This window comes from Cygnus atratus, chromosome 2 (assembly GCF_013377495.2).
Source record: "Cygnus atratus isolate AKBS03 ecotype Queensland, Australia chromosome 2, CAtr_DNAZoo_HiC_assembly, whole genome shotgun sequence".
NCBI classification, from domain to species: Eukaryota; Metazoa; Chordata; class Aves; order Anseriformes; family Anatidae; genus Cygnus; species Cygnus atratus.
Window position 1 is genome coordinate 70,270,456 of NC_066363.1, and position 12,640 is coordinate 70,283,095.

The 12,640-nt window shown below is 43.2% G+C and overlaps 1 protein-coding gene across 1 annotated transcript in view; it reads left to right on the forward strand.

The window, feature by feature from the left end:
* Positions 1-12,640, forward strand: part of F13A1 (coagulation factor XIII A chain) — a 59,278-nt gene that overhangs the window by 16,667 nt on the left and 29,971 nt on the right. Inside the window, exons 3-4 of the mRNA XM_035560372.1 lie at positions 616-867; positions 7,345-7,463. Coding sequence (XP_035416265.1) covers positions 616-867; positions 7,345-7,463 — 371 coding nt within the window. The remainder of the gene's footprint in view (positions 1-615; positions 868-7,344; positions 7,464-12,640) is intronic.

Here is a 12,640-nt window from a genome sequence, read left to right on the forward strand (position 1 = left end):
CATTGGGTATCCACTGGCAGACAGACTTGTATTTCCTCTGCCTCATCTGTGTGGGTATGTGTGAAAGAGCCTCTGCTTGTTGGTGCTGTGGTGCAGTGAGAAAAGCAAGGCTCTGCTCTGCTACAGAGCCCCAAAGCCAACATCTATGCCCCAGTAGGCACTTGCATGTTAGCAAAGAGGGTGATGGGTGCATCTGAACTTTGGAAGGAACTCTTATTCATGCTTACCAATGACATAGCTAACTCCAAGGCTGGAGTACAGCTCACTGTGCTAGGATAAACAGTTTTGAGCCAGGAAAGCCTGGGACAGCCCCTGCTCTTGCTGCTACAGGTACACTCCTCGCAGTGCCCAAGCCAGCAAAACCAAAGCTTTCTGGAGCGAGATGGGAGGGGGTGCCTGCATAGGTTGCCTGTTGGGAGGTGGTGTGTGTGCTCGGGTGGCAGCAACACAAGTGACCAGGCACTGTGTGAAGCTCTAAGGGAGATAGGTGATCTCTGCGCACTAACATTTGCCATCTCTGCTGAAAATAGACAAAGGGGCAGAGGACTGTTGTTTTGAGAGTGTCTCTGTTTCCCAAGGTGACCATTTCATGGAGTTAACCCCCTGTCTCTCCAGGTCGCTACCCACAGCCAAACAAGGGCACCTACATCCCGATCCTTGTAGGTGACGTGCTGAAGCCTGGGGAGTGGGGAGCCAAGATTATCCACAAGGAGAACAATTCCATTCGCCTGTCCATCATGTCCTCTGCCACCTGCATTGTTGGGAAATTTCGCCTGTATGTTGCTATCTGGACTCCCTTTGGCATCATCCGGACGCACAGAAACTCGGCGACTGACACTTACATACTATTCAACCCGTGGTGCCAACGTAAGTAGCTTGTCAGTGTCAAAGATTCACACTTTCTGCCACCAGGCTCATTGGTTTGTGGGAGGGGGTGGTCCAGGAAGGGGAACTTGCAGCCAAGGTTGTTGGAGACCAGGCAGTTTGGATCCGGAAAGGGTACAGTTAAGTTTATGTAACTCTGCCAAGAGGCAAGTTGTGCAGGGGTGGGGGTAGCTCTATAGTTTTATGAGGCTAAGTCTGTTTTTACCCATGTAAGTAGCATTTCTCATAGTAAACACACCCCAAGGCATTGCTCTGACTTTAATAAGCATCAGTGTGAGCTTTCTGCCTGCCTTTGTGTGCCTTAAAATGACAAGTCAATACAGACATGTTTTTTTCCAGAATTTGGCATGGGGCAGGATGTGGCAGTGTCCCATACTCAACTGTTGAGTTACATTGCCGGTTGCCTAAAAGCCCACAGAAACTCAGTGGGAGCTGCTGCTCCTGCACAGGTTGGATGCACTCAGTCTGCTGCAGCATGACTGGTGGCACCTTGCTGTTACACAAAATTTGACCTTATAACTTCCCCTTAGTGGTGACTATTTACCAGCAACCCTGTTCTCTGAAAGGAACAGAATATTTTGCGAATGAGCCTTTTTTTTTCTTTTTATAATCCAATGAGTTAAAGAACTTTTTTTTCCTCTAATCTCCCCAGATCGCAGGTAAAATCAGCCCTTCTGCTGACAGAATTGCACTTTACCCAATGAACTCAGCACATCTTTTTAAAGAGAAAGCAAAGAGGACTGGTGAAGTTTGGCTCACCAGCCTTCTGACAGGCTGTAGCACTGTGCCTCAGCTTCTGATGCTTGTAAGGCGCCAAGTCTGCCACATATATTGCTATATATTTAGGTCACCAGCTAACTTTAATATCCTCCTGCCATCCTTCCTTCATCCTTCAATGTTTTTACCGGAGTATTTTTATCAAATAATCCCATGCCAAACAAGGGCCGTCTTACTGTGTGACGAGTAAGTTTAGCATTATTAATGGAGCCCATTATTCAGCCGCACTACTGTCAGTATCTAGAATGATTTGTGCTGAGTTCATTACTTGCCCCTGGTCCAAGGGAATATAAGCAATGATTAGCTTATGCATTATTTAGGAAGATATATGTTAATGCTGAGTAAAGCAGAGTTAGTTAAGCGGAAACAGGAGGGAAGGGCAGGGCCTAAGGCCCCACAACACCGTGAGGGACTTTTGAATGCAGCATAGAGGTAGGTGCCTTAGAGAAGCATGGTCAGAATTTATTCTGGGAGGAGAGAGAGTGGGTTACAGAAGGAGTCAAAGGTGAGTGAGCAAATGTGACCCACTGGTGAGCCACTGGTGACAAAGCAGCTCAAGGTTTGTAAAGGCATCATCAGCCTGTCACAGCTCCAGCTAGGGAGGTGTGATTCTCCACACTAAAGTAAAGCATCCCTTGGTTTTAGTCCTGTTGTCCCAACAACCACTGTGTTAGCCAGCATGGTGACTATGCAGTGTCTCAGCACCTCTTTAGAAAGGGATAAGCCCCAGAGAAAAAGCTTCTTATGTTTCCTCAAGTTGCCTCATGACTCGCATACAGCCAGCTAGGGTTGCATGCAGCCATAAAGTGGAGAGAGAATGTGATAAGGGGGGCTTGGCTGCCCCACCGTGGTGTAATGGGGACCACACAGGCTGGTTCGAGGTGCCAGGCAAGGAGTAAGAAGGGGAAAATCAATCCCCCCTTCACACCTTCTTCCCCCATCTCTGTGTACCCACAGCACATGAGGGCTTTGCTCTCTGTGCACTCCTTTCCTCATACCTAAGCTGAATGGGGCCAAAAGCCAGCAAGATGAAAACCAAAGCATGTGAGCAAACCTGTTGAGCTTGGGACATGCAGCAGCAGCTGTTGGCAAGGCTGACAGAGAAGCTCTGGTGCAAGAAAGCAAAGGAGAGTCTCTAGGCAGCAAGAGCCTGCTGTGAGGGTCACCCCCAGAGGATCATGCCTTCGTCCCAGCTTACATGTCCAAGTGTGCCTTCAAGTCCTGGCCCTTGCTGGATATTGTAGGATTTATTTTCTGCATATTTCATTTGGATGAAGATTTACTTTCATTTCTTGCCACTGCTTTCACTCCTAGGTAGTTTGGACTAATTGGCTCCTGTACCTGCCTTTTCCCTTTGCGTTAGAAAAGCAGGGACAGTGTTTCTCCATGCCTCGTCCCCTGGCTGGGAAAGATTGTGCAGTGGAACGACAAAAGGGTATAAAAACTCAGGCAGTTAAAGTGCACAGAAAACAATAGTTTGAAAATCTCCTAGACTTGTTTGCTGGGTTAATAGCTAAGCAGAAGAGTCTGAGTGAAAAGCCTCATTAAAAAGAGAGAAGGCTGATGCCAGGAACGAATGGGGATTGTTATCGCAGGGAGCAGAGTACAGGCTCCATCAGTGTCTAGCACAGCTCTCCGACTCATCATTTTAGAGAAACATCAATGTGTCTGTATGAGCTTTTCTTTAAGTCATAGGCATTTGTGCCCTTTCTTATTACTTCTTTTTTCACTGTAGTTCAGTTTTGACATATTTTCCCAGACAGGGATGCATTTTTTTTTCTGCTGTTTCAGAACAAGTCAGCATACTTTACCAGTCAAGCTACAGAGTAGCTTCTGTATTTTGCTTCCAAAATCATCAGACGCTTTCATATGGTTTAATCCCCTTAGCTACATTTAAGGCTCATCACTAAGAATACAGATGCAGATGTGGGGCCCAATCCTGGAAAATGATATACATCAACCCCAAACATTTGGGAATTCAGCAAGCAGGTGGACTGAGATTTCAGATGCTCAGGTGAAAATTACGCTAGTTAATAAGCAAGGTAAAGCCTGTGAAGAGAGGCAGCATTCTCTCTTCAGCCAGCTGATGTAGCTGGGAAAAAAAGATATGCTTTTGAGCCCTCTTCAGTTCTGAAATAGGAGATACAAACGGTAAGTCATTAAGGATAACTTCTTGGAGTTTAACTTCACTCTTAGCAATATCAGACTACATGAAAGCAGAGAATGGCTCCTTTGATCCGTGAGCTCTTTCCAAGGAGGTGCTGAGCCCAGTGACTTTCTGCTTTGGGAACACTCAGTGCCTATCAAGAAAAGACCTTGCATGGCCTCTTGTGGCTCTCACAGGTGGAGATGCCTAGGGTATCTGAAACTTGCAGACTCCATGGGCCGAGGGTATGCATTTCATTCACCCAAGTTTTCTGCAAAGTGTTTTAGATATGATCAATTAAATATATTGCAACTTTAGTGACTCAGTTGCACATTTCTTCTGCTCATGTCCTTCAAGTGTTCTAATACAGTTTGAGGATTAGTAACATGCAGTTGACTTTGGTCTCCTCTCCTGTGTTATAAGGCATCCAAATTTGGCCAAGTTAACATTTTCTGGTGTTTGTAGCCATATCTTAAGTTTTACGTCTTGTATCATAGATTCCATATGACTAAAATTCACAAAGAGCTTCATATTTTTGCTACATCCATGTAGGCAAGCACTGGCAGTTGCAGGGCAGCACACTGAACTTGGTTCTGAGTGAAGTGGATTTTGTAGATATCTGTTTTTAGCTCTTGAATCTCTGTGTTTGCCACAGCACTGTACTCCTCCCAGCAAGTGTCTTTCCAAGTTCCCACGATGAAGGGAGGCTGGGCGCTGAGGGCAAGCCTCCACCTCCACCCATCTGCTGTGCTGCTGCGCTCAGTGGTCACTGTGTATGGGAAGAAATGTAATTTCCAACTCCAGCTGGTTGCTGTGCTGGGGCAGGGGTTCCCCAGGTCCCCTGGTACTGGGCAGGAGCCTCCCATGCCCATTCACTTTCCCAAAGGGACAGGGCTTCTCTGCACTTCTTACACTTTTCACAGGGAGCCCGTGTTCTGTGGAATACCTAACCTGCAGACTTCATGTGAAGTGTATTTTCACCTTATCCATCTTCAAACAGAGAAGCATACAAGCTAATTTGCTTCTTTGTAGCACTGCTGGTGTCTTAGTAATTTCCCAGGATAAAAAGTGAGTAGAAAAGCCTTAAACTGCTAGAGAAAAAGAACAAACAAACCCAGCACATTTCCCTGGAATTCTTCTGTTTGTCAGATGTGAGCCTCCACTTGCACCAAATTATTAGGAGTTGTACTATGTAGAGCACGCTTAGCATCAAAGTAGTCACAAATGCCTCGTATTTTCTTCTAAACAGTCTCAAGGGTAGTGAAAGCTGTCAAAAATCAAAGCAGCTGGCTTCTCTGTGAAACAGAGGCCCTTTTTACTTTATCAAAAAATACAAATATTTTAAAATAATTGACAGAGAACTTAATCAATTTTCATCTGATTTAGCAAAGATCATGCGGTCTTGAAATAACATAAGCGTCTCAATTGATATCAACCAGATCAATATTGATATTTATAATCCCTGAAAGAAAACAACAGCTGTCAAGAAAGCATGTGCACACACTCCACTGAATACATAACTGTAGAGAAGGTGTGGGTTCGCCTCCTTGAAATGCAGCCTTTGTACTGTTTGTACACATGTGCTTCAATAAAACCCAAAGCTCAGGGAGTCAATACATATAATCGCTCAATCAGCAAATCAGGCAGATCCATCCTAATGAAACAGAGCCTGCGTGATCTGTAACATCTAAAATATTTTTGGTACGATGTTGTGCAAAATTTATTTAGAGCTGGGAGCTGGATCTCAATAAAATCATGTGATACGTGGTTTCTGAAGTATGCAAGCCCCTGCTGGCATTAGTGACTGCAGCTTTTTTGATTCACTGTCAGGTTTTTTAACACTCTCTGTCACCTGGTAGGCTGTCAATGTAAAGCTGTGATCTGCTTTGTGCCTGGGTGCAGGCTGACTTGGTCGTAGGCAGTACCAGGCTTATAGACAACCCTTGTTATGACCCAGCCCTTAGAAGCCACATGGGTAGCACCATGCTGCTGCATGAAGTGTCTCAGACCTGCCTGCCTTAGGGAAAAGCAGATAAAACCTGCTGCTTTTCCATCTGCTCTGATTTTGATGTAGCCTGCAGAGCTTGTACAGCAGCCCTGTCGAAAGCATAATGGTAAGCACTGATCTCCTCGAATACATAAAAACTTTCCTACATTTAACACCTGCTTCCATATCATTCCTTGCACACCAATGTAAAGGTCACAATGCTATGTATCTACATGTAATCCCTTCTGTATGTATAGAAACATGGATATAAATATATCTTCAGATAAAATAAAAATTCCAACAGCATCAGGTGTACAGACTGGCAAAACCCTTCACTTAGCTGAAGTCAGTGTGAGTTTTGTCATTGATTTTTCAGAAGGCTCAGATTTTAGTGATTTTCAGCTGAATTGCAGTTTTATGGCAAGTGGAGAAGCTTTAGATGAGGTTTTGAAGGAATTACAAATCTAATTTGCATTTCAGCAAAATATGACAAATCAGTAGGCTTTTAAAAGTGAAATGATCATATAGTAATTTGTAGCGAGATCCTGAAGAAATCTACTATGGCAGTGGTCAGTGCATTTGCATGTATCATGCTATTGCAGGTTATTGCTTCCCTTTAACTTGCTATCTGGTGCAACATTACTGAATTCCTCTAATTAATTAATTCCCAGACCATTAAATGTTAAGTGGTATCTCTTAGTCACAAAATACTAGCACTGGCACAGGAAAGAAATCCTCAGCTGTTCCAGCACCACAGAATCCCTGTAACTCACCTACCTGTGAGTTTCATGTAATTCGCGTAAATTCAATAATTTACGTATGTTAATAATGGGTTATCTAAGGATGTGAATACTCTTTGCAGGATGAGGTTCCACACATACACTTTGGAATGATGTAAGACCAATCTAGGATGTACACTTTGTTTATGTTTTAATGAAGACCTCTTCCAATTGCTTCCAGTTTTCACTTGCACATTCAGATTTCTCCTCATATTGGCTGGTCAGTCAAGTTACATGGGGGAGGCACACCGCAGTCAATATCTTATGTAAGGAAAAAGTAATCACACCCGTCTGTTAATACGCTATAAAAACTATACTCCAATTTTTGTAATACACTACAGATTTTTCTTTAGATCTCTTGACTTGAACTGTTTTCCATTAACATTAATAGGTTTGAAATTGTTCTTTGATCTGTTTGTACAGATGCAGAAATGCATCACGGTGCTCGAACTTTTAAATTAGTGGTACACAGTAATCTTAGAATTCTTGATAAGATGTGACATTTTAATCATACTTTGCAGATCTCGACAAAACAGGCAAGAGTTGTCAGCATTTTTGCATCTCGCATGCTTTTAAGTTGTATTGTCCTATTTATAACTGGGGTCACTATCTCCTTATATTTGTACTCTGCTGAAGCAAGTGATGCTTTGTTTGATGGACGATGGGCACTTCTCATCAAATATGACTGCATTATACGCTAAGATTTTTTATCTGCCCTATATAGAAACTAAGTGGCTGTGTTAATGTTTGTTTTGGATAAATTGATGCAGAGGATGCCGTGTATCTGGATGACGAGAAGGAAAGGGAAGAATATGTCCTGAATGATGTTGGTATTGTTTTCCATGGAGACATTGACGAAATAAAATTAAGAAGCTGGAGTTACGGTCAGGTGAGCTATTTAGACCTTCTCTGGCTGCTCCCAATAGGACAGCAAATGAATTTAATTGACACCAGACAGTGGCAGAGACTGTGGGCTCTTGATCTGTTGTGCATTATTGGTCTCTACTTTAGAAACACAAGAGGCATAAATTTAAAATCGTATGAAGCAGGTGTATACCTAATTCAAAAAAGCAACATTATAATAGCTAATATTTAAAGGTCTTGTTTTAGGAACACATTTCAGATACTAAGAGGCTGCCTGTTGAAAGTTACAATCATTAACTGAGTTTTTTACTACACAGCAGCATTTCTGCTGCTACATTACTGCTACTTCAAGATCAAACTGATTTGGTGAAAGAGGAGATTTTTTAGTTATTTATTTAGCAAGAGATTGCATTCCTTTTTGACTCTTCCTTTCAGTTCTAGCAACTTGGTGGAAGTAATTCTCATCTCTTGGGGGTCAGCTTTTCGTAGGTTTCCTATTTTCTGGGTTTGATCCCAGAGTTTTAAATTTCCTCACCACACTGACAAGTGCATAACTTCTCCCTTTGCTGCCTTTGAGAAGCACAGCCCTGGCTGGCTGGTGTGCGGTGTTGATGTCCCTTCAATAACATCAACCCCTTATTGCTTCCCTGTTCTACCTCAATCTATTTGTAATCACTAGCCAGCCTGAAAATCCCTGCGGGATGAAAGAGTTAAGTTGTTGTGTGAGAAAAGGAAAAAAGCATTCAACAGCAACATCAAAATTAGCAAAACTAACCCTAACTGTCACTCAAGGGGACTCCAATGGACAGTTATTGGACATGGCTCACCTCACCTCCTGTTTTTTCACAACAGCACAATGAAGAAAGTATTGAAGTACTTCCTTCATGCCACAGTGACGGACCCATTCAGTTTTTGCTGCCCCTCCCTGGTGCAGCCTGGAAGAAAGGAACCTTCTTGCTTTGCTTTCTGCCCCTCAGCTGAAGACTGCCTCAGAGCTTTAGCTGGATGGATTGACAGTGTGCTTGCCCTAGAGAGCTCTTTGAAGTTACATCTCGTTTCCTTGATTAAGCGTTTCATCTTTTTTTTATTTTTTTTATTTTTTCCTGCTGAAGCGCTGCCTTAGGAAGCTTCTATCTTTTCACCTTTCCTTTGGTTGTCTCAGCACCATTGTTTGTAGGGTCTAAGAGTGATCCTGTCTGAGCTAAAAAAAATCCTTAAATAAAGTAAGGGGGAGGCAATTCCATAAGCAGAGGGTGCTTCTGAGAGAGGTATGTGGAACCAGACCCCGAGGCCAAAGCTGGGTGTGCATTTAAGTTGACCAAAAATGCCCCCTCCTGGCCCTTCCTTCCCCCTGCAAGTGTTTGTGCAGCCATGCAATGAATCAGACTGGAAAACTGATCTAGCTGAACAAGCAGCTCCTCTATTTCCTTTTTTTTTCCCTTGGGTTATTTTTCAGGCTTGCTCTGTTCCTAGATGTGGGATTCACTCTGTTACAGATGTAGGGGAGGGAGAAAGGGGAATGAGTGGCTGGAGATGGAAGCCAACTTCAACCGACTGCTAGATTTATGTCCTAAGATGCTGAATTTATGGCCTATAGGGGTTTGGCCTGAGGTGCTTATATTCTGCAAATCTGGCACCCTCCTGACACAAACACCAGCCTCCCTTGAGAAACTGCATTATTTATTTGATTTTGCTAGGAGGCAGCTCTGTCTGGGAGATTAGGGCTGTTCCATATCCCTTTGTCATGTGCTTTCCTTCCACTGTTGAACTGGAACTGGAGAGCTTGACTTCCACCCTGTGTTGTGCTGCACCTTTTGTTATCCCCTGCCCACGTGAAAGTTGAGTGTGGCAGGTGAATCAAAGGGGGCCGAGCCAAGGGTTTTCCTGGAGTCCATCATTTTTTATAAAGGAGTAACAGACATCTTAAAGTTGAAAGCAATGGAGAAATATTCTCCTGGCTCAGTGAGGTGGAGGATATGATGTTCCTGATCTTACCCTACCAGTTCCCCACCATTAAATACGTGTGCCTTCCTCATTTTCAGCAATCCTGGATGTTAAGACTAAGAGCATAGCTCTGAGTGAGTAAAAGTACTAGCAGTGAGTCCTATATTACGGATATACCCTACATATATGCATTTTGTATATATGATATATGGCCCTGTACAACAGTCTTAGTAAAAAGCATATGGCCCCATACAGTCATAGAGGTGTAAGGTATATGGTCTTATACAAAACTACAGATAGAATTGTGCATAGTAAGGTAACATTCTTAGCCTAAAAAAAAATTGCTTTGAACACTGACAGCTGAAAGCTTTAACTCCAGTTGTAAATCAAAAAGGACCTTGCAGTTCAAAACTGGGTTGCTAGTGGGAGATAATTCTCCCAGCTGCTGTCTTTAATGAGCAACATCAACTTCAGAGGAGGAAAGGAAAGAAAAATGGACCCAGGAAGGAAAAAACAACAGACCAGTTGAAACATGGCTGTAATGAATGAGGATGGAAGTGTTCCTCGTAACATGACTGTGATTCCTTTCTTCTAAGAATGTGCAAATTGCCAGTCACTAAGAAAAGCCCAAAGGGGATTCAGGACAAATTTGGCTTTTGAAGAAATCTAGGCGCATAGGAACTCTCTAGTTGAGAAACGTTGGATGTTGGATGCTATATTGATCTTTTAACACAGTTAAAACACAGTGAGAAAACTAAAATAAAACAGGTGGGCATAGTGTTGTCATTGCCATCTTGAGCTGGCTCGTGTCCACATGTTGAGCCACATCAGCATTGTAGCCCATAGAGTAAATGTAATTTTATGTCATGTGCATTTGGTAAGATCAAGCCACAAGCAACTGTGGGAAATATGGACTTAATTCAGCCAGTGCAAAAGGTGATGCAGCCCCTCTTACTTGGACTTAAATGGTTTTAAAGGTTGTGTCTTACAAGCCAGTTAGCATGAAAAGAGAGGGCCTGCTGAAGACCAGTCTCACTAAATGCAATGCTCTATAACGCAATGTAAATCTGTGTCCAGGCAGAGCCTCTTTGCCCGTGTGTTTTCCTACCTCTTGTCTTCCTTCTGCAGTCTTCTCCAGGTGGCTCTGCCAAACTTTGTTTGCCCTGAATTTGGTTTATTCCCATTGCTGCTTGTGTAAGCAGACAGTGCCCATGCCGAACCCAAGTTTGCTGATCTGTTCTGGCTGCTTACCGCTGCTCTGGTTCCTCTGACGTTTCAGGGGTATTCAGCCTTACAAGTGTTATATTTCTGTTCTGCTTCCCTTTAGATAGCATCTTCATGCCAAGATTGAGAGTAGGAGACTGATTTAGTTTGATTTAGTGCTTTTAAATCACTGGACAGTGAAGGGTGGTGAAACTGGCTTTAGCCCATGTTATGGTACTCTGCATGCTACACTGATGCAATATAGTGTAATGGAGCATGTATATTATTGTAAGGCAACTTTACAGCCTGTCCTGTGTCCCTCCCCCTGTTAATGCAGTTATTTCACAGTCATTTATATAATTTTATAAATGCCAAGGTGGAAGGTAACAACTCTGTTAGCAATTCCTTTCCTCTTTAGTCTTTGGGTATATGCTGGCAAGATTGACAGTGTCTCATAAACTGTAGATGAGAGAGATTTAATTTGCAAGCTAAACTTCTTATTGATTTAACTCAGCTCTTAGGCACTGCTGATGACTTGAAGAGCACAAAGCCCTTTTTGATCCTGGTGGAAGTGATAAATCATTGGACCAGGACAGAAGAAAAATGAATTTGAAGCAGGAAGGACCACTGTGAGGGCCCAGTGTTTACACTGGAAGGATTCTCCTTGGGAAGGAGGGTCTCCATAGCACAGCCATTCACCTGACTTTATTTACAGCACATACCACTGGAGCAGAATGGAGAACCTACTATGTAATCATTCAGCCTCCCAGGAATGATACAATATTAGGAGTAGGTCCCTGGGAACCACTGCCCCCCGTTTCCTTGCTTGCCTGAACACCATGGATTCAGTTTTGCTTACTAAGACTACCAGCTGCTATTTAGCAGCAAACGTCTCCTCCAGAGAAAGCAACTCAGTGACAGTGTGCATAGCAAAGTCCAGGAGCAGGATGAGGAGGCTGGTGTGCTGCCTTGGAGGATTTTTGCTGAAAAGGATCCATACTGCAGCAGTTTGCAGAACAATGAGAGATAGGCAGGCAAAAAAAGAAGAGGACTTCTCTTGGGCAGGAGATGGCTGAGAGTGATTAAGGTGCTTCTTCCTTCACACGGAGGCATAGAGATGCCCCTGTTTTAGTTTTGGTTTGTTTTGTTTTTGTTTTGTTTTGTTTTGCTTATGCCAGAGCTCAGCTGCTGAGCTGTTGTCTATAAGAGAGAGGCCAAAGGGTGCATGGGCTCTCCAGGATGGCACCCCCATCCATCCCATCTTTTCTGCAGCGCTGACAGCAGTCTTATTTCTTCCGGGCTTTCTTTTCAGCTCTCTGGCCTCATGCTTCCTCCTCCTCTGCCTCTCCCAGGGTTGCCAAGGCAGCAACTTCGCCTGGGCATTTGATTGCTTTTGGCAGGAGGCACAACTCAGATCACCCTCATCTTCTGAGGAACCTTAAGCCAAGCTGGAGACAGTTGCAGTTATAGTTGCAGCTCAGCCCAAGAGCAAAAATCCTGTTTGCATGAACCACATCCCTAAGGATGCAAACGTAGAACATAAAGCCAAACATGGCAAGGGGACGAGCTGAGTGGAGTTTCTCTTACAGCCTTGAATGCTAATATAATATTGTGTTTTCAGTGAATCTGGAAGACTTTTTTTTTTTTTTAATAATGTGTGTTTCCCTGTCCCCTACCATTTTCTGGGGGACAGAGGTATTTTCCTTTGCTATGCAGTTTCTCCTAAGAAAAATGAAATATATCACAGGGCGAGTTCTGTGAAAAATGGTTTCTGGTCTCTTTAGGCACCTCTGCCCTCAATTCATTCCCATGCTTGTTCATGCTGGATCGAAGAAACTGTACCTTTCTACTCTATCTTTGAAGAAGACTACTTTAGGTCACTTGGTATTTTTGATATCTAAGTTTCATAGACCGGGATTAATCAATATAATCAGCTTTTGGCTTGATAATTTTAAACATATTTAATATCTTAGTTTAAAATTTAAGTGTTTTCAAATTAACTTTGGCAAACAGTTTATTGGTCAGCTTCTCAGCGTTGTACTGGCTATGTCAGAG